The sequence below is a fragment of the Chroicocephalus ridibundus genome, chromosome 16, assembly GCF_963924245.1.
Source record: "Chroicocephalus ridibundus chromosome 16, bChrRid1.1, whole genome shotgun sequence".
Lineage (NCBI taxonomy): Eukaryota > Metazoa > Chordata > Aves > Charadriiformes > Laridae > Chroicocephalus > Chroicocephalus ridibundus.
In genome coordinates, this window is record NC_086299.1 from 10,442,677 (window position 1) to 10,463,137 (window position 20,461).

General features: G+C 60.8%; 2 protein-coding genes across 19 annotated transcripts; one reads left to right on the plus strand and one right to left on the minus strand.

Moving 5' to 3' along the window:
* The first annotated feature begins 1,598 nt into the window (after positions 1 to 1,598).
* Positions 1,599 to 14,966, plus strand: ZNF362 (zinc finger protein 362). 12 transcript variants are annotated; one of them, XM_063353920.1, is made up of 11 exons: positions 1,640 to 1,669; positions 3,369 to 3,395; positions 3,503 to 3,587; positions 5,665 to 5,865; positions 9,335 to 9,398; positions 9,526 to 9,772; positions 9,923 to 10,244; positions 10,345 to 10,569; positions 13,174 to 13,252; positions 13,342 to 13,500; positions 13,589 to 14,962. In XM_063353920.1, exons 5-11 carry the CDS (start codon positions 9,336 to 9,338, stop codon positions 13,703 to 13,705), a joined length of 1,212 nt encoding a protein of 403 aa, XP_063209990.1. In that variant the 5' UTR covers positions 1,640 to 1,669; positions 3,369 to 3,395; positions 3,503 to 3,587; positions 5,665 to 5,865; position 9,335; the 3' UTR covers positions 13,706 to 14,962. The 12 variants fall into 12 exon arrangements, with proteins under 12 accessions (XP_063209981.1, XP_063209982.1, XP_063209989.1 ...); XM_063353911.1 differs by lacking the exon at positions 5,665 to 5,865 and having other exon boundaries at positions 1,599 to 1,669; positions 13,589 to 14,966; XM_063353919.1 differs by lacking the exon at positions 3,369 to 3,395 and having other exon boundaries at positions 1,616 to 1,669.
* Positions 14,967 to 17,541: 2,575 nt separating this feature from the next.
* Positions 17,542 to 20,361, minus strand: PHC2 (polyhomeotic homolog 2). Of its 7 annotated transcripts, none has more exons than XM_063354074.1 (6): positions 19,751 to 20,361; positions 19,467 to 19,556; positions 19,190 to 19,323; positions 18,937 to 19,078; positions 18,518 to 18,824; positions 17,542 to 18,354 (listed from the first exon to the last, which is right to left on the minus strand). In XM_063354074.1, exons 1-6 carry the CDS (start codon positions 19,901 to 19,903, stop codon positions 18,200 to 18,202), a joined length of 981 nt encoding a protein of 326 aa, XP_063210144.1. In that variant the 5' UTR covers positions 19,904 to 20,361; the 3' UTR covers positions 17,542 to 18,199. The 7 variants fall into 7 exon arrangements, with proteins under 7 accessions (XP_063210144.1, XP_063210145.1, XP_063210147.1 ...); XM_063354075.1 differs by having other exon boundaries at positions 17,543 to 18,354; positions 19,467 to 19,547; positions 19,751 to 20,360; XM_063354077.1 differs by having other exon boundaries at positions 17,543 to 18,354; positions 19,190 to 19,304; positions 19,469 to 19,556; positions 19,751 to 20,359.
* Positions 20,362 to 20,461: the final 100 nt, after the last annotated feature.

A 20,461-nucleotide genomic window follows, 5' to 3' on the forward strand; every position in this document is an offset into this window, starting at 1 on the left:
GGGGACACATGGATAAAATGCTGAAAAAACAGAGAAATAAATTTTAATTTTAAAAATAAAAGGATGGTCCCTGAAAGGCACGAGGAGAGGAGAAAGCAAATGGGGAGGCTCAAGGGGCTGCCAAACCCTGGGGCGCTGCAGAGACCCACAGAGGGGATGGAGAGACCCCGAGATGGGGGCGAGACCCTGAGAGGGGCTGGGGAGCCCCCAGGGAAATGGGGGGGGGGACCCTCAGGGGGGCTGAGGGAGGACGGGGGTGGGGGGGGGGCTGCAGAGACCCCCAAAGGTGGGGGGTGGCACCCTGAGGGGGGGTTATGGTGTTGCAGAGGCAAGAGAGTGGGGCTGAGGGGAACCAGGGGGGTGAGGAGAATTGGGGGGGGGCTGAAAAGAACCAGAGGGGCTGAGGGGATCCGGGGGGGCTGAAGAGATTTGGGGGTGGGGCTGAGGAGAACCAGGAGGCTGAGGGGATCCGGGGGGGCTGAGGAGAACTGGGGGGACCTGGGGAGACTGGGGGGGACCTGGGGGAGGCTGGGGAGAAACTGGGGGAGCTGAGGGGATCCATCTGGACTGAGGAGCTTTGGGGGGGGCTGAGGAGACTGAGGGGATCCAGGGGGATTGAGGGGACCTGGGGGGGCTGAGAGGAACCGGGGTACTGAGGAGATTTGGGGGGGGACTGAGGAGACTGCGTGAGCTGAGCAAAACTGAGATGGCTGAGGGGACCCGGGGGGCCTGAGGGAGCCTGGGGGGGTCTGAGGAGATTTGGGGGGGCTGAGGGGACCTGGGGGTACTAAGGAGATTTGGGGGGGTCTGAGGAGTCCGGGGGGGGGGGGGTTTGAGGAGACTGGGAAGGTCTGAGGAGATTTGGGGCATCTGAGGAGACTGAGGGAGCTGAGGAGAACCAGGGTGGCTGAGGGGATCCAGGGGGGCTGAGGGGATCCAGGGGGGGCTGAGGGGATCCAGGGGGGCTGAGGGAGCCCGCGGGGGGGTCTGAGGAGATTTTGTGGAGCTGAGGGGAGCTGGGGGGGGGCCGATGAGATTTGGGGGGCTGAAGAGATCTGGGGGGGTCTCAGGGGACCTGGGGGGGTCTGAGGAGACTGGGGGGATCTGAGGAGATTGGGGCGGGCTGAGGAGACCGAGGGAGCTGAGGAGAACCGGGGGTGGCTGAGGGGGTCCAGGGGGGGCTGAGGGAGCCCGGGGGGTCTGAGGAGATTTGGGGGGGCTGAGGGGACCTGGGGGGGGGGACGAGATTTTGGGGGGCTGAGGAGATCTGGGGGGATCCGGGGGAGCTGAGTGAATAGAACCGGGACCGGTGAAGAGATCCAGCGGGCCTGAGGGGGACCTGGGGGCGGCTGAGGGAGCCCGGGAGCTCTGAGGAGACCCGGGGGGGCCTGAGGGGACCCGGGGGGGGGGGTCCCGAGCGGAGCCCGCGGCCTCGCAGCCCGGTGGGACCCGGCGGGTTGCCCCGTCCCCCCCTTACCGGGTACCGGGGCGCGGGGAGGGGGGGGTGGGTTGGGGGGGGTGAAGGCGGCGCCGGGCCGGGCCCGCCGCGTCCCGGGGCTGGGCGGGGCGGCGGGGGCGGGCGCGGGGGGCGGGGCGGGCGGCGCGGGGCGGCCCATCTTCCTCCGTGCGGCGGAGCCGGCGGGACGCGGCGGGGGCAGCATGGCTGTTGGTATAGGAAGTGTCTTTTTTTTTTTTTCCTTCCCCCCCCTCTTTTTTTTTTTTCTCCTCTTCCCTTCCTTTCCCCCCCCCCTCCTCCTCCTTTCCCCCCCCACATCCATCCCTCCAAAACACCTCAACCCCCCCCCCCGCCCCTTACCCCCCCCCTCACCCCGGGTACGAGCGGGGCGGGGGGGGGGGCGCGGCCCCACAACCCCCCACCCCCCCCCCCCGCCCCCCGCGCTGCGTTTTGGGTTTTTTTTTTAAATTTAATTTTATTTTTTATTATATTTTTTTTTTACATTTTTTTTCCTCTGCAGAATATGGCGTCCCCGTCCTAGCCTTTTAAAAATAAGCCGGGGCTGCCATTTTTGTTTTCCTTTTGTCTGCGAATTTTAATAAAACCGTCTGAGAATGTGGGAGAGGCGGCGGATGAAGGGGGGGGGAAAGCTCCCGGCCGGGCCAACCCCCCCCCTCCCCAAACCCCCCCCTCCATCCCCATCCCCCGGCCTTTTTGTCTGAAAAAAAAAAAAAAAAAAAAAAAAAAAAGGCCATCCCCCCCATCTCCCCTCCCAGGTCGAGGATTTCAACTTCACTTAACGCCAAACTTCGCCTTTTTCCACCTCTTTTTATTATATATTATTTTATTTTTACCCCCCCCACACCCCACTCGCCTTCACCGGGGAGGAAGAAGAAGGAAAGAGGGGGGGCGAAAAGGGGGGGAAAAGGCGGGGGGACATCCAGGAAAATACCCATTTTCCTGGATTTTCCCTTTTTCTCTCCCTCTGGATGGTCTAATGGAAAAGTTAATTGCAGCTGAACGTACCTATTTTTGTGGATGTTGCATGTTGGGGCGGGGGGGGGGGGAACGACTGTTTGCTTGTTTATTTATTCATGGCTTTTTTTCTTACACAGGGGGTGGCGGAAGAAGCGCGGGGGGGCGGTTATTATTATCATTTTTATTCCTCCCCCCCCCCCCTTTTTTTTTTCTTCCTTTCCTCTCTTTCCGCATTAACCGGTTTTGTCTAGAAAGTGGTCTCGCTGGCTGGAAGGTCTAACGGGGGAATATTTTTGCATCGCGCTTTGGCAGGAATGCGGCAGCCTTAGCGAGGGACCCAAATTTCCGTGGCGGTGCTTAGAGAGGTCTGTCTGTCTGCCTGGACGTATATTTAGCCATATACTATTTATACATCCATAATCTCCCGGCCACGTCGGGGGCCCGGGGGGGAGCTTAGAGCCGGCGTGGCCGCGGCGAAGCCGGACGAAGATGCGTTTTAACCCAGGAATGATTAATTTGCTGATTTTATTTCTTTTTCTCCAGCAAATACCCTGCAAGGTCGGAGGATGCTCCTTGGTTGCTTTTTTTTTCCCTGGCCCCGCTGTCCTTCGGACATCAGCCGGGTTTTTTAATCCGGGGAGGATGGAGCGGGCGATAGCGGCTTTGAGCCCAAGGCCTTTTGAGATTATAAAGTGATATTTTAGCGGAGAGGTAAAAAAGTTTTCGGTCCCTCCCGGCGTGCAATTTGCCGAGAGGCGGAGGGTCCGGGGTGAGGGGATGGATTTCAACCCCGATTTTCCAGCCAGCAGCTCCCTATCCCTCGGCTTCGCCGGCAGTTTGGGGGTAAACCGGGCTTAAAAAAAAAAAACATTGCTTTTTTTTTTTTCTTTTCTTTTCTTTTTTTTTTTTTTTTTTTTGTTCTCTCTATTTTCAGGAAAAACCCCACGTTCCCACGGGTCGGGTAGGTCGGAGCCGCTTCGCTTTTGTTCCTCTGCTCTGGGATCTCGCGCGCCGGGGGCTGGCGGTGGGTTCGGGGTGTGTGAAGTTGTCCTCCTTGTCCCCCCGTAGAAAAACGCCCCGCGTGCAGCACCCGGTCTCAGCTAGAGCTGGAGATGGACGCGGATAAGGGGAAGCAACGCCAGTACTCGCAGAGGTGGGCATGCCAGCTTTATTGAGGGGACTGGAGGAAAAAACCAACCCTATATATATATATATTTACATTGTAAAATAACGTATATGCGCTTAATGGTGTGTATGCAATGATATATATGCCTATAAAAAGAATATATATACACATATAATAATACATGTATTATCATGTGCATATATATATTTATATATAAGTGAGGGTGGATTTTCGCCCTTCCTGGGGGGTTTTGGGGCTTGTGGGGGGCCACCTGCCCACCCCCTGCTGTGGGGAGGGGACCGGATCTGGTGGCGGAGGGGACCCCACTCACGGCGTAAGTGTGACCGCTTGAAATTTCTGTTTTTAAGATACGTGTATTTATATGCGTAAAATAATCTTTTTCTCCCTCGACATCCTCCTCCCACCCTCCCCATTACTGTTTTTCCCTTAAAAAAATGTGGCTTTTCGGTCGGCGGGTGCGATGTCACGACAAGTGCATGTTGGAATCGGTGCACGCTCACTACCTCCTCAGGGGGAACCCCTGCTAAGCTGCCCGTGCCTCGGTTTCCCCACCTGCTGCGGTGGTCCCGTCAGCGTCACCCATGGGTGCTCTCCAGACCCCCCCCCTTGCTGCCCTGGGGGGGCCAGCTGCCCCCTGAGCTGACTGGCTTGTGGGTGCCGGCTTTGCCTTGCGGGGTGCCCGTCTGGTCTCTTTTAGGGGGGGCGAGTGTATTTGGGGGTCTGGGGGAGTAGGTAACTCCCTCTGCTCTGGGGGATGGTGTGTTTTGGGGGGGAGGACACGGGCCCCATGTTTGGCGTGAGCGTCACCCCATGGGTGCCGGGTTTCCCTGCGGGCTGTCCCAGTGTCCCCTTCGGTGTGTCCCATCGGTGATGGGACAGACGGATGGCATTTCGACCCCGAGGATTTGGGGTTGCGCTGCCTTGGCCCCCATCTTTTGGGAGTGTTGCCTCCCTGGTTCTCCCCTCCTTCATCCCCAGGGGGGGACACTCTGCTGTGGTCCCCAGCGTGGCTTTGCCTCCCCTTTTGCTTCACATCAGTGCTTGGCTCCTCATCCCTGCGCCCGCGCACCCCCTTTCCCACCCAGGGACCCCCGTACCAGGATGGGGTTTACGCCAGGGCTCATTTTGGGTCGGTTTTACTGAAAATCTGAAGGAGAAACACCAGTTAACAGCCCTTCGGGGGGCGGAAACGTGGGGTTTAATTGGTTCCATCTTGGGTGAATTCTTCTGGTGCGCGGTCTGCCCCCCCTCCCCGAGCGATGGGGATTTCGGGTCTCGCCCGTCGTTTCTGCTTCCCTGGCCTCGCCTGCCTTCTGCCACCTCTGCTTTGGGGTAAATCCCTCCTGGATGAGGACAATCCAGGCGGGGAGGGATGCGGATTCCCTGTGAATGGAAGCGGGATGGTTCTGGGTGCCGCTTCCCACCCCAGTGGCTCTAGGATGGGGTTTTTGCGGAGGGGCACTCGCTTTCTCTCGGAAAATCCTCCTGTTCGGGCAGACCCTGCTTGCATGCGGGGGGAAGCCTGTCTTCACGGGGAGAGAGGGGCTGTGGCCTTGTGGTTTTGGGGGAAACTGAGGCACGGTGTAGGGCAGAGCTGGGTTCTGCCCTCACCCAGCCACAGGAGGTAGCGGGGATGTGGCTACGCCAACATCACCGTGCCCAGTCCGTCCCATGGTGGCGAGGGCGTGCTGAGATTTGGGGGGGCATACGCAGGGGACCTCAGCCCGCTTGGCTCTCACCTGTCGTGCCATCTTGGGCCGCCGTCAGCTTTCCTGCGCTCGCCGCTTGGCATGGGGGAGGGAATCTCTGCCCCAGTGCTCTCGCCGGGACCCTCGGGGACAGGACGTTGCGGTTGGGGACACCAAGGGCTCAGCTTCTTGCTCGGTGGAGGGCACGTTTAGACACTCCGACTGCCGCCAAATCCCTCCAAATCATCCCAAATCCCTCCCCTCGCCTCCCCCCGTTTGCCGGCTTTACCGGGTCGGTGATCGCTTGCCGTCCTCAGGGTTGCCGGTACCCGGGAGCTGCCCCCTTTCTCTCGGCGGTGCCGTGAAAAGAAATCTCTTGTTTCTTTTTATTTCAGCGAAGGCGAGACAGAGAGGGCTGCCAAGGTAGAGGCGTTCCCTAGAGAACTGTAGCTTGACTTAGCGGCAGTTGGGTAGGAAGTTGGAAGGCTCTAGTGAGCTCGTGCCCACCCGTGCCATCATCTACCTCCCATCAATCTGGAGCCTCATCGACACGTCTCCCCAGGCAGCTGCGGCCACCTGGCTTCTGAGGCCAGCCTGTGAGTACCAAAACACCGGCGTCCGACCATATCTCGCCAGCGCCGACCCCTCGCTGCCGCCGCCGCACCCCTTTCCCCCTCGGCATCCCCCCTCGCCCCGGCTTGCCGGCTTCTCACGCTCTCTTCCTTCCCCGTGGGTGCGGAGGCGATGATTTTTGTGTCTTTAGGGTCGCCTGAGATGCTGCCGGTTCCCCCCTTTGCCCGGTTGAGCAGCGATGCTGGGTACTGTGCCGTTCTGCGGGAATTCGAGGTTCAGCCCCTGTTTTTGGGGCTCCACACATCTTCCTGCTTGCTCTTCTGACATCCCTCTCCTCCGGCTGTGCCCGCTCGGGCAACCACGATGCTTTTTGCACCCACCCTTGTCCCCCGGGACAACCTTCGGTGTCCCCTCAGTAAGAGTGGGCCAAATCCAGTGCCCATGGGGGATGTGCCCCCCCGGCATCTGGGGGCTCCCCCGCCCCATGGTTTGGAGAGCTGTTACCTGGGGGGGGTTTCCTTCTGCCCAGCCAAAAACTGGGGAGCGCAGAGAGCCCTAAGATGGCCCCCTGGCCCCCCTGCCCCGCACAGCTGGGTTCCGCAGAGCCGGGGGGAGACGCGCTGCAGCATTTCCCACCCTTCATAATTTCCATTTTAATGGATTTTCTTCTTTTCTTTTTTTTTTTTTTTTTTTTTTTTTTGCTGTGTGTCAGCTTCCATTTTTCATAGTTAGCTGAGAATATAGAAAAAGGGAGTTTTTATATATATTTTTTTTTTCCATCTGCTTTATATCCCCTCCCGCTCCCTCCCCCAGCCATCCCAGCTCTGGGAGAGGGGGAAGCTGCTCCCTCCGCTCCCGATGAAATACCGCACGATTTATAACATTAAATTGGGACAGGAACAGGGATTTTTTTTGGCACGCCGACCATTTCTTTCCTCGTTATTCCGGGCAGGTCCGTCAAGTTCTGAGCGCGGTGGTTTTGCAAATAATTTATTTAATAAGACCTCCTCAGGTGGAGGCCGGGGAGGGGAAGATACACACGATATTTGCGCTTTCCTCCCCAAAATTCCCTTCGTGCCTTTGCCAACCCCCCTGCAGCTTTGCACAAGGAGTCCTGGGACTCTTTGTAGTGGTTTGTGCCGTGTTCTGGTGATGATTTGGGAACCGCGCTGGTGGTTTCGATCCTTCTTGGTGCCACCGACGGCTCTGGCCGAGCCCGGCACGTTGTTGGGACAGGGAGAAGGATGGACAGATGGATGGCCAGACAGACGGGGAGGACGGAGGTCGCAGGGCACCTGCTGTGATGGGGGAGCAGCTCCAAAAAACCCTTTTCTAATCATAGCTCTGATTTCCTGTTTTCCCACGCCGCGGGGCTGCCGCCAGCCGAGCCGGGGCGGTGGGGTCCGTGCTGGGGTGCTTGGCTGCGGCGGGGAGGACCCGGAGCCCTCCTGCCTTCACTCCTCTGCCTGCTCGCTGCCTGCTTTCCTGCCTGTCCCTATCACAGGGGCTTTTCCCTGACACCACCTCCTCTTTTGGCCCCATCTCCTGGTGCACCAGCCCCTCATGCCATCATCCCCCAGTCCCGGAGTCCCATCCCATGCTCATCATCCTGAGCAATCTTATATGTATATATATAAATATATATATACGTAGCCGGTGGGTAAATGCACACTGTGGGCGGCGTGCGGGTACATATATAATCTATATAAAATAGCCCGTGGCGGGCGTGTACGCATATGGGAAAGCGCATTTAATAGCCCCAGCAATTACCCTTTCTGTGCACACAGGCGTGGCACAGAGCGGGACTCCCGGCTCTGCCTTTCGCCTGCCTGCGCTGGAGAGGGGGGTAAATACAGCAGATGGAGAGAAAACGGGAGAGAAGTAATTGTGCCTGGGGATATTGCGAGGATCCGGGTCTGCTTTCACTTGAAAAAGCCTAAATTCGGTGCATGGGCAGCTGGGAGGTGACAAGGGAGCGGTTCGAGGCAGGGAAGGGGAATTTCCAAAGCTGGTCGGGATGCTCGGTGTCTGGGTGGTCTCCCGGCCTGGCCGTGGCATTGGGGTCTGCCACATGAAATGGCTCCCGTTCCTTGGTGCTGCCTACAGGCGCCGGCGTGTAGGTCTGAGTCACCCCAAAACATGCCTTGTCCTGCGCCATGCTGCTCCGTATTGTGAGGGTCAGGCGGTCCCCTCCTCCTTGCCTCAGTTTCCCCCCAAAACAAGCCTGGAGTGGCTCAGCCCGTGGCTCTTTTTCAGGCTGGGCTGGCTGTGTGGGTGTGAAGTCCATGGTGGGACCAGGAGCAGGTCCCCCTTTTGCTGGGTGCTGCCCACCCGCCTCTGGAGAACTCAGGGTCTGATTTAAACCGAGAGGCAGCGAGTGAGTGCGAGGAGGAGGAGGAGGAAGGCTCATCACCCCGTCCCACCCCCAGGGTGCTTTTTTTGTGGGAGCAGGGATGCTCCCGGACAGCACCGGTGCCGTTCGCGGGAGGCTGCCCGTCCAGCGTATGCAGAACCCTGTCTGAATTCCCGCAGCCGTGACCTAGGGCTTTCGGTGCCTCGGTTTCCCCAGCTGCTGGTGCTCTGCCCTGGGCACCTCGCCCCCGAATCCCACCACCCCGCAGGCTTTCAGGGACGCGCTTTGCCAGAAGCGCCGATCTAGTTTCTCCCGGGATCCCGGACGCGGCCTGGTTTATATTACAGGCAGAGCTCCTCGGGGGCCTCTCCTATACATTCCACCAGGGTCCCTTACACTTTACCCTTAAACACCCCCGTAACGAGGTTTGCCGGCACGGTGGTGCCCATTTACGCTGGGCCATTACGCCGGTGTCGTTTTCTCCCTGTCCCCCTTTCAGATGTTTTCTATTACCCGAAGATAGATTTCGAATTAATTTTCCCAACGTGTTTAAGCATCTCCGTAAATCTGGCCCCGCTGCAGCCGGGTTTTCCTGTCGAGCCGCCCCAGGCATCGCAGGTTGCTTCACTTGGCATTGGGGGTGGCTTTTTTTTGGCGGGGGGAATTCAGCCGGGGTTGGCTTTGGGTTTGATGTGCCGCCGTCGCGCTCACCCTCCCTGCAGCAGCATCCCGTCCACCTCTGTAAATCCTTCCCGGAGATGCCCGAGGAGCGGCGCAGATACCTCGGGGCCTTGGGAGATTTGGTGGAGGGGTGTCCCCAAAATTTACCCCCCTTTCTCCTTGTCAAATTGCGTCCTTGGGCTCTTGCTGGCGTTTCGGGGTCTTCGAGGTGCCTGGCGGGTGCTCGGCATTACCCTGATCCTGCAGGAATTTCCATCTGCGAAGATGCTCGGGAGGTTCCCTGGCCCTGCCTGCTCCCTGCCTGCTCCCTGCCTGCTCCCTGCCTGCTCCCTGCCCTCTTTCAGAGCCTGGGTGTTGCGTTCTGGGGGGAGGTTGGTGTCGGTGGGGTTCGAGATGGGACGGGGGGTCCGTGCGGTGGTCGATGTCACCCCGTAACCCGTCCCCCTCTCTCCCCACAGGATGGCGGAGCCTCGCTTCAACAACCCCTACTTCTGGCCGCCCCCCCCCACCATGCCCAGCCAGGTAGGACCCCCCCCCCCACAGGTACAGTGGGATTTTGGGGAGGAGGGAGGACAGACGGATGAGGGGGGGAGGCTGGGGGTCCCAGTTCCTCCACCCTGACCCACCTCTCTGCCTTCCCCCCCACCAGCTGGACAACCTGGTCCTGATCAACAAAATCAAGGAGCAGTTGATGGCGGAGAAGATCCGCCCCCCGCACTTGCCCCCCACCTCCGTGGCCTCCCAGCAGCCCCTCCTGGTGCCCCCCTCCCCCGCCGAAAGCAGCCAGTCCATCATGTCCCTCCCCAAACTGCAGCAGGTCCCGGGTCTCCACCCTCAAGCCGTCCCCCAGCCCGACGTGGCCCTGCACGCCCGACCGGCCACCAGCACCGTCACAGGTACCACCATGGGGGGGTTATTGGCTCCTGGTAACACCGCGGACATTCTGGGGAGGGCTCCTCCTGGTTTAGGACCCTGCTGTGAGAGAAGAGGGGAGGGTGGACCCCCCCCCTTCAAAATTAATGCGCCCCCCTCTCTTTGCCCGCCAGGGTTGGGGCTGGCTTCCCGCGCGCCGGCGGTCAGCACCTCCGAATCCAGCACGGGGACGGGGACCACCACCCCATCGACTCCCACCTCCACCAGCCAGAGCCGCCTCATCGCCTCCTCACCCACCCTAATCTCAGGAATCACCAGCCCCCCTCTCCTCGACTCCATAAAGACAATCCAGGGCCACGGCTTGCTGGGGGCACCCAAGGCGGAACGAGGCCGGAAGAAGATCAAGGCAGAAAATCCCTCGGGACCGCCGGTCCTGGTGGTGCCCTATCCCATCCTGGCCTCGGGGGAGACCGCCAAAGAGGGGAAGACGTACAGGTAGGCACCCACCCACCCGCTCGGGGAGCCGGGGTGATGGCGGGGTGCCCCCCCCCTGCCCCAGCCTGGTTCCTGCGGGGTTCTCCCCCCCCCTCTCCAGGTGTAAGGTCTGCCCCTTGACGTTCTTCACCAAGTCGGAGATGCAGATCCACTCCAAGTCGCACACAGAGGCCAAGCCCCACAAGTGCCCCCATTGCTCCAAATCCTTCGCCAACGCCTCCTACCTGGCCCAGCACCTGCGCATCCACCTGGGCGTCAAACCCTACCACTGCTCCTACTGCGAGAAGTCCTTCCGCCAGCTGTCCCACCTCCAGCAGCACACCAGGTGAGGGCACGGCATTCCCGCGGGGCTGGGGAGGGCCCCAGGAGGCTGGGGGGGCCGGACACCTTCAGCCCTGTCTTCCCTTAGGGGGTGGTGGGGCGTCCACTCAGCATCTCTCATGCTGTGCTCATCATCCCCACCACGCTCATCATCCCCACCACGCTTCTCATCTCCACCACCTTCATTTACCCCACCACGCTCATCATCCCCACTGCCTTCATCATCTCCACTATGCTCATCTGTCCCCCCCACGCCAATCTGTACCCACTGCCTTCATCATCCCCACCACACTCATCATCTCCAGTACCTTTATTGTCCACACCATGCTCATCCATCTCCACCATGCTCATTGTCCCCACCACCTTCTTCATTCCTGCCACACTCATCCATCGCTGCCGTGCTCATCCATCCCCGCCACACTTACTGTCCCCACTGCCTTCATCTGCACCATGCTCATCTCCAGCACCTTGTTTCCACCACCTTCATCAACCCCGCCATGCTCGTGATCTCCACCACCTTCATTGAGCCCACCATGCTAACTTGGCCCCATCACGCCAATCAGGCCCCACTGCCTTCATTGTTGCCACCATACTTGTCATCTCCAGCACCTTCATTGTCCCCACCGTGCAAATCGTAGAATTACAGAATCATTGAGGTTGGAAAAGACATTTAAGATCATCGAGTCCAAACGTAGTCTAATCATCTCTAGCACCTTTGTTGTCCCTACCACGCTCATCCATCTTCACCGCGTTCATTGTCCCCACCACCTTGTTCATCCCCACCACGCTCATCCATCCCTACCACACTGATCCGTCTCCACCATGCTTATTGTCCCCACTGCCTTCATCATCTCCAGCACCTTGTCTCTTCATTGACCCCACCATGCTTATGATCTCCACTACCTTTATTGAGCCAGTCCATCCCCACTGCCTTCATCATCCCCACCACGCGCATCATCTCCAGCACTTTTACTATCCCCACTATGCTCATTGTCCCCACCACCTTCTTCATCCCTGCCACACTCGTCATCTCTACCACCTTCATTGACCCCACCATGCTCATCCATTCCCACCATGCTCATCGTCCCCGCCACATGAGTCCTGTCCTCACCACCTTCGTTGTTGCCACCATGCTTGTCATCTCCACCACCTTCATTGATCCCACCATGCTCATCTACACCACACGCATCTGTCCCCACTACACCAATCCGTCCCCACTGCCTTCATCATCTCCACCATACTCATCATCTCCAGCACCTTCATTGTCTCCACCACCTTCATTGGCCCCACCCTGCTCATGGTCTCCACCACCTACATTGACCCCACCACAATCACGATCTCCACCACTTTCACTGGCTCCACCACACTCATGGTCTCCACCGCCTTCAGTGATCCTACCACGCTCATCATCTCCACCACCTTCATCTCCAGAGTCACCATCTCCGCCACCTCCACCACCTTCATCAACCACACCACTCTTCTCATCACCACACTCTTCATCTCCAGCACCTTCATCGACCCCACCATGCTCATCCACCTCTACCATGCTTATTGTCCCCGCTGCCTTCATCATCCCCACCACGCTCATCATCTCCAGCACCTTTGTTGTGTCCGCCACCTTCATTGGCCTCACCATGCTTATGGTCTCCACCGCTTTCATTGACCCCACCCCAATCATGATTTCCACCACCTTCATTGACGCCACCCCACTCATGGTCTCCACCACCTTCATCATCTCCAGAGTCACCATCTCCACCACCTTCATCAACCACACCACTCTTCTCATCATCTCCAGCACCTTTCTTGTCCCCACCATGCTCATCCACCTCTACTGTGCTTATTGTCCCCACTGCCTTCATCATCCCCACCACGCTCATCATCTCCAGCACCTTTGTTGTGTCCGCCACCTTCATTGGCCTCACCATGCTTATGGTCTCCACCACTTTCATTGACCCCACCCCACTCATGGTCTCCACCACCTTCATCATCTCCAGAGTCACCACCTCCACCGCCTTCATCAACCACACCACTCTTCTCATCACCACACTCATCATCTCCAGCACCTTTATGGTGTCCGCCACCTTCATTGGCCCCACCATGCTTACGGTCTCCGCCACTTTCATTGACCCCACCCCACTCATGGTCTCCACCACCTTCATCATCTCCGGAGCCACCATCTCCACCGCCTTCGTCAACCACACCACTCTCGTCACCCCGCTCATCATCTCCAGCACCTTTCTTGTCCCCACCATGCTCATCCACCTCTACCGTGCTTATTGTCCCCCCTGCCTCCATCATCCCCACCACGCTCATCATCTCCAGCACCTTCGTCGACCCCGCCGCGCTCTTCCATCCCCACCGCCTCCATCACCTCTGACCCTCCGGGGGCCCAGCCCCACGTCTCCCCCCCTTCCCCCCGCGCCCCCTCACCGAGGCTGACGTCACTGCGCCCGCCGCGCTCCCCGTCCATCCATCCCCGCTGTGACCCCCTCCCCCCGCCACGGGGCGTGACCGCGCGCTGTCCCCGCTGGGGGGGGATGGGCTGAGGTGATGGTGACCTGACGCGTGTCTGCCTGTGTGTGTGTGTGTCCCCCCCCGCCCCCCCCAGAATCCACACCGGCGACAGACCCTACAAGTGCCCGCACCCCGGCTGCGAAAAGGCCTTCACGCAACTCTCCAACCTCCAGGTCAGCTGGGTGGGGGGCGGGTGGGGGGCGGGGGGGGGCGGGGTGGGGGGTGTCGGGGTGTCACCGTAACCCCCCCCCCCCTCCCACAGTCCCACCAGCGACAGCACAACAAGGACAAGCCCTACAAGTGCCCCAACTGCTACCGGGCCTACACCGACTCGGCCTCGCTGCAGATCCACCTCTCGGCTCACGCCATCAAGCACGCCAAGGCCTACTGCTGCAGCATGTGCGGCCGCGCCTATACCTCGGTGAGCGCCCCCCCCGCCCCCCCCCGCCCCAAAAACACCCCCCCCGCCCCACCCCAGAGCCACCGCTCATCTTTTCCGCCTCCCCCAGGAGACCTATTTGATGAAGCACATGTCCAAACACACGGTGGTGGAGCACCTCGTCAGCCAGCACTCGCCGCAGAGGACGGAGTCGCCCGGCATTCCCGTACGGATCTCCCTCATCTAACGCGGCGGGGGGGGAACACGACGCGCAAGGGACACCCCCCCCCCCCCCAAATCAGAGGAGGAGGAGGACGACGAAGCCACCCCCCCCTGCCCCGCCGCAGCACCCCAGCCCTGGCCGGGAGCCGTGCCCGGGGTCACGTCCCCCCCCCCGCACCTCGCTCCAGGTCCCCGCAGGTTTGGTGACATCCAAAGACGGTTTCAGAGCACTTTGAATCTCTGCGGTTTTGGTTTATTTTTTTGGGGGGGAGGGGGTGGGGGCACCGAGGAGGGGAACGGGGCGGGGGGGTTTTTCCTCCTCCCGTGAGGCCCCCCCCCTCCCTGCCCCGCCCCGCCCCCTCTCCTCTCATTTTTTGGATACAAATATATATATATATTTATTGGCCAAGAAGTTGGTGCTGCTAAAAACAGAAATAAGACCCAAAACGAACCGTGGATGGAGGAAAAAAAAAAGAATGGAAAAGAAAAAAAAAAAAAAAAAATGACGCTCGGGGTGTATGTGGGGGGGGGTCCTGCCGCTGCTTCCCCCCCCCCCCCCCCCCCCAACGGACTCTCCGGCGGGAGCAGATGGGACTCGGGCCAGGGCCCGCAGCGGCCGCCACCTCCTTGGGGACATTTGGAGCTTTTCTTTTTAAACATTTTCGGGGGGGTTTGGGGGGGGGTTTGGAGGGCTTTCTTTTTGGGTCTCTCCCCCCCCCCCCCCCCCCCTTCTCTGGGGCTGGATCCGCCCCACCCCCCAGATTCCCAGGATCCCCCCCCAAAAAAAAATCCGTTTTTGGGGAGGGTGCGTGTGTGGAAAATCGCTTTGCCTTGTGCCTGCCGGCCCCGGGCGCCTGTACATAACCCCTGTATAGAGCCGGAGGGGGGGTGGGGGGGGTGGGGGAGGCGTGACACCCCCCCCCCCCGATCCCCCCCCCCCAGCGCCGCGACAAAGAAAAACTCATCTATATTCTGTACTCTTTGGTTCCGTTTTTTGGATATTAACTGTGTTATTTTTTTATACACTTTTTAAGCCTTAACTTCAGCCTTTTATTTTCGGGGTTGTTTTCGCCAGGGTTGGTTTATTTACCTTCTGTTTATTAATTTTTAACACCCCCCCCCCCTCGTTATTTTTTATTCCCCCCCCCATTTCCTTGTTTTTTCCCCCCCCCTCGATGTTGTACGATACTCAATATTGTAATCTTTTTTGTCAGCATGTTAATACCGTGTAAATACGCCTCTTATACACTTAATGCCCCCCCCCTTCTTCCAGCCCCCCCCCCCCCCCCCGCCCTCCCCCCCCGCCTCGTTTTGGGGCTTTTTTTTTAATTTTCCTCGCTGGAAATCCAGGCCACGCGTCCCTAGAGCTAGTTCTTACCTTAGTTAAAAAAGGAGAAAAAGGCAAAAAAAAGAAAAAAAAAAAAAAAAAAAAAGAAAAAAGAGAGAAAAGAGGAGAAAATGAAGAAAAAAAAAAAAAGCCTTTTCCCTCTTCCCCCCCCCCGCCCCCCCCCGCTGTCTTGCATTGTGGTTCATGGAGAAGCCGGGGGGGTGGGGGGGGGGAGCGGGGGGGCACACGCGTGCGGCCCGGCTGCGCGCGGTGGGCAAAAAAGGACTGAAAACACCCCCCCCGCCCCCCCCCCCCCAACCCCCCGCCGCCCCCCCCAAAACCGGCGCCCCCTTTCCCAAAACAAAACAAACAAACAAAAAAAACCAAAACAACAACAACAAAAAAAAAGAGAATAAACGAGAACGACAACAAAAAAAAAAAAATGAGTAAAAAAAAACCAAAAAAAATTAAAAAAAAAAAAATAAATCTGGGTTTCTGTGTTTGTTGCGGAAGGTTGAAAATTCGCGCTGAAGGTGGAGGCGGGGGGGGGGGGGGAGCGAGGGGCTGCTGCGGCCACCTCGGGGACCTCCCGCTGGGGACATCTGGGGACAATGCTGGTGGCCCGGGCTCTGGGGGGCCGCAGGAGGGGCCGGGGAAGCCACGGGCCACCCCGCCAGTGGGTGGGGTGTCCCCACCGTGTCCCCGGGGGAGGGGGTGGCAGAGCCCCGGGGGGGGGTCGCCAGTGTCTCGGGGTGAAGCTCCCTGTGACCACCCTCTCTGGGGACGTCACCACCATGGATGGGTACAAGCCCTGGGGCCACCTCCCCATGGCCACCTCCCCACTATGGCCACCGCCAGCCCCTGGTCCTGCAGGGGGGCGATGGCCTGAGCTGGGGACCCACCTGGGGTCCAGCAGGTCTTGGGCCGGGGGGGGGGCGGCACCAGCCCTGGGGCCACCTCCCCATGGCCACCACAGCCTGGGACACTTCACCGTGGCTACCAGCTCCAGCACCACCTCAGCAAGGTGGGCACCAGCTCTGGGGACACCTCACCCTGGCCACCAGCCCCGGGCACATCTCACCGCGGGCACCAGCTCTGAGGACACCTCGCTGTGGCCACCACCTCCAGGGACATGTCACCATGGGCAACAGCTTCGGGACCACCTCGCCAACGTGGGCACCAGGGGCAGGGACACCTCACCACCGTGGCCACCAGCTTCAAGGACATGTCACCACCACAGGAACCAGCTCTGGGGACACCTCACCATGGCCACCATCTCTGTGGACATCTCACCAACTTGGGCACCAGCTCCGGGACGCCTCACCATGGCTTCCAGTTCCAAGGACGTGTCACCACTCCAGCCACCAGCTCTGGGGCCACCTCACCATGGCCATCGCCTCCAGGGACACCTTACCACAGACCCCCAGGACACGTCACCATGGCCACCAGCTTCAAGGACATGTCACCACTACAGGCACCAGCCCCAGGGACACCAGTGCAGGAACACCCCACCACGGTCACCAGCTCTGGGGACATCCTACCACAGGCACCGCCTCTGGGAGCTGGCACCAGCTCTCTGTGACCACCATCCCCGGGGACACCTCTCCGTGGGCATCAGCTCTGGGGACACCTCACCCTGGCCACCAGCCCCAGGGACATCTCACCAGCTCTGGGGACGCCTTCCCACAGGCACCATCTCCACGGTCACCTCACTGACGTGGCCACCAGCTCTGGGGACACCTCACTGCAGCCACCAGCTCCAGCGACGCCTGACCAGGGTCACCAGTTTTGGGGACACGCCCCCACCATGGGCACCCAGCTGCGAGGACGTGTCACCACCCTGGGTACAAGCCCTGGGGACACCTTATCATGGGCCCCGTCTCCATGGACACCTCGCCACCATGGCCACCGGCTCCCGGGACACCCTACCACAGACCCTCAGGACACGTCACCATGGCCACCATCTCCAGGGCCACCACCACCATGGTGGGTGTCCCCTCCTGTCCCCCTCCCCATCTCCCGCACGTTGGGGCCCCAAGCGCTGGGATTTGGGAGGTCTCAACCCTCCACCCTGGGCTCCTGGGAGGTGGCGGTGGCCACGGGGCCGGGGGGGGTGACACACACACCTCAGGGCCACCCCCGCCCCCCCTCCCCCCAGCTCAGGGGGCAGCAGGGGCACCCCCAGGGTCCCCCAGGCCAGGAGGGCACCGGGGAGGTGACACCAGCCCCGTCCCCAACGCCCACGGAGCGTCCCACCGCCCTCGGTGGCACTCGGGAACATCCCCAAGGCGCTGCCTCGGTTTACCCAGGAAGGAAACGGGGGCGGGGGGGGGGAAGAAAAAGTTGGGGGGGCCCCGAGTTTTTCTTTTCTTTTTTTCAGTGTTTATTAAAAACAAAAAAAAAAAAAAAACCAGGAAAAAGAGGTGGGGGGGGGCGGCGTGTGTTTTTTTTCCTTTTTTTTTTTTTTTCCTTTTTCCTTTTCTTTTCTTAAAAAGACCGTGGTGGCCGGGGGGGGGGGGGGTAAGAGGGGGGAGTGAGGGGTGCTGGGGGGGGGTCCTTACCTGCCGTGGGGGGACACCCCCCCCCCCACCGTCCTCTACTAAGGTGCCCCCAAAACAGCCCCCGCAGGGGGTGGGGTGGGGTTGGGGGGTGACGCCTTCTCTGCACACCCCGAGATACCCCCCACCCCCCCCCCCCACTCCCCCCTGCACCGGGCTAACACCCCCCCAGGGCTGGTAGCCCAAAGCCCAGCTTGAGGAGGTGGGGGGGGGTGGGGGGGCACATGTTAAGGCAATCGTCCTGCTTCGCCCTGCCGTTTTGGGGAGGGGGGTGGGGGGGACGGGGACACGGAGAGGGGGGGGAGACGCGGGGACCCCTCCCCTCCCTGCCGGAGAAGGGGGTGTGTGTGGGGGTGTGTGTGTGTGTGTGTGTGGGGGGGGTGACCCCCCCACCCCACCCCAATACGGGGCCGGGGGGGAGGGGGGGGGCCCGCTCTAGCTACGGCCTATTTACACACCCCGGGGGGGGCCGCCCCGGGGCCGGGTTGTGCTCACGAGTGGCTCCCCCCCGCCAAACCCCCAGCTCCCCCACCCCCACCCCCACCCACCCCACCCCACGGGGCGGGTAGAGGGTTTGAGAGGGGTTGGGGGGGGGGTGGGGGGTGTCCCATGGGCGCCCCCCACCCAACCGGCTCTAGGAGTCCTTGAGCATGCTGATGCGGGCGTAGATCTTGAGGGCCGGCCCCAGTTTGATGTTCATGGTGCTCATGAGATGATCCTCCTTCAGCAGCAGCAGCGCCTGCCCGTCGATCTCCTGCGCCCGGAACTCCTCCGCGATCTCCTGGCAACCTGCGGAGATGCCGGGGGGGGTGGGTGGGGGGGGGGGCACGCTCAGAAACCGCCCCCACCCCCCCGTTTCAGAAAAAAACAAACAAACCCCACCTATTCCCCTCGCAAAATTTTTTTGGGCTTTTTTTTTTCCCCCCCTCTCTCCCCACCGACTCTTCCTCACCCGGCAGGGAGCGGATGAACTCGTAGACGTCCTCCACGTTCCACTTGCTGGGCTCGCTGGGGAGGAAGCGGTGGCCGATGCCGGCCAGGTCGCGGACGTGGACGTCGGGCAGGTCCATCTCGCGTAGCTCCAGGTCTCGCTCGCCCTGGCGTCGGCGGGAGGTGGAGGAACTGGCCGAGATGGGGGAGAGCGGCTCCTCGTAGCTCGAATTATCCGAACACCGACTGGAATCTTCTTGGCTGTGGTTGAGCTGCAACGACGCCGTCACGGAAAGAGGCACCGAACCCGGCGGGAGAGAAACCGGCGGCTGCGGGACGGAGCAGCGCCGGCCTCAGAGCCCACCCGCGTCACCCGCAACCCCGGGGGACGAATCCCGCCCCGTGTCCGTGTCGTGTGTGTCCCCCCCCTCCGCCCCTCACCTGCTTCTTGGTGTCTTTGCCGAGGGTGGGCAGCGTCCCCTTGCAGGTCCGACGGCGGCCGTGGGGGGGGCCGCCGGGTTTCTGCAGTTTGCTGCGATCGGGGTGGAACAAACCCACCCGCTTCGTGCACCCCACGTTGTACCTGCGGGGAGGGGGGGAGTGGTGAGGGAGGGGGGGGGGGCGGATCCTGTCGTGGGGGGTTTTTTTTGGGTTTTTTTTTGGTAGCGGGGGGGTGGGGGGGGGGTTGTGATACCTTTTGGCACAAGCCATGGAGCAGAAGCGCTTGGAGCGCTTGAATTTATAAGCGAAGTCGACGCGGCCGCAGAGCTCGCACTTCAGTTTGGGGGGGTTCCCCTCTTCTTTGGATTCTGGGGGGCGCGGAGGGACACCCAGAGAGAGAAACGCAACCAGCTCAGGCGCGGGGGGAACCCGAAACGGGCACTGCGGGGTGGGGGGAATAAAAAGGAAAGGGGCGGGGGGGGTGGGGGGGGCTGTACCCTCCCCGGCTCGGTTCGGGGGGGTCGAGCGCTACCTTGTAAATAAGGTTCCTCCATTTCGGAGTCGGTGGTGGTGGTGTTGTCCTGCGGCGGGAGCTTCTCAGCCAGCAGCTCCTGCGCATACTTCTTCTTCAGGTTCCCCACCAGCAAGGAGGAGCGCCCCACCTGCCGGGGGGGGGGGGGGGGGGTGGTGGAGAAAACACCGCTGGGTGCCCCCCCACCCCTAAATCCCCCCTCTCCCCCCCCTTCAAAAATGACCCCCCGCCTCAAGCCCTAAACCCGCCCCCCCCCCCGGCTAAGGATGAGGGATACGGTACCGGGAACGGTTCTGCCCCTTCCTGGATGACGAAGCCCTCGATGACGTGGGTGAGGATTTGGGGTTTCACGATGGCCTGGGGCGGTTTGTTCTCACCATTGTGGGGGGCGGCGCCGGCGACGGTGGAGGCAGAGCTGCCGGTGCCCGAGGTCATGCCGGGAGCGCTGGCGAGGGGCTGGGGCTGAGCATGAAGGCGGTCGGCGGGTGGCTCTGCCAAAGGAAAGGGGGGACACAGGGACACACACACACACAGAGACAACGGGGTGGTTACGGGGGACGCGGTGACGCCGGCGGTGACGCCGGGGCCCCTATTACCATACAGCTGGGCTGCCTGGGGAAGAAGGGGGGGGGGGGGGGGGGGAAGAGCAGCTGCCGCCGCTCCCAGTAAGTCCCAGTAAGCCCCCAAGGGCACTCCTCAATGCTCAACACACCCCCAGCCCCCCCCCCCCCGCGCGCACCCCAAAAAAAGGGACCTGGGGGGGCCCAGATGGACCCCAAATACCCCCGGGAGACCCTAAAGAGCCCCCAAATGTGCCCAGTAAAGGCTCAGTACGTCCCAGTAAACCCCCAGGAAAGCCTCAGCACATCCCAGTAAGGCCCTGGTACGTCCCAGCAGACCCCAGTAAATCCCAATCTCCCCCCTCCCCCGCCCCCCCCAAATCCTCATCTCCCCCAGTCAAGCCCCCAAAATCCCCAACTGCCCCAGTCCGGC

Bases quoted from the DNA above. Each gene is read 5' to 3' on its own strand.
- PHC2 (XM_063354072.1), bottom strand. From the start codon at position 19,903: ATGACCTCGGGCACCGGCAGCTCTGCCTCCACCGTCGCCGGCGCCGCC. The intron at 19,079-19,189 runs GTATCACAACCC...CCCTCCCCGCAG, and splicing joins TCCATGGCTTGTGCCAAAAG to GTACAACGTGGGGTGCACGA. The intron at 18,355-18,517 runs GTGAGGAAGAGT...GCATCTCCGCAG, and splicing joins GTTCATCCGCTCCCTGCCGG to GTTGCCAGGAGATCGCGGAG.
- ZNF362 (XM_063353911.1), top strand. The intron at 9,773-9,922 runs GTACCACCATGG...TTTGCCCGCCAG, and splicing joins GGCCACCAGCACCGTCACAG to GGTTGGGGCTGGCTTCCCGC. The intron at 10,245-10,344 runs GTAGGCACCCAC...CCCCCTCTCCAG, and splicing joins AAAGAGGGGAAGACGTACAG to GTGTAAGGTCTGCCCCTTGA.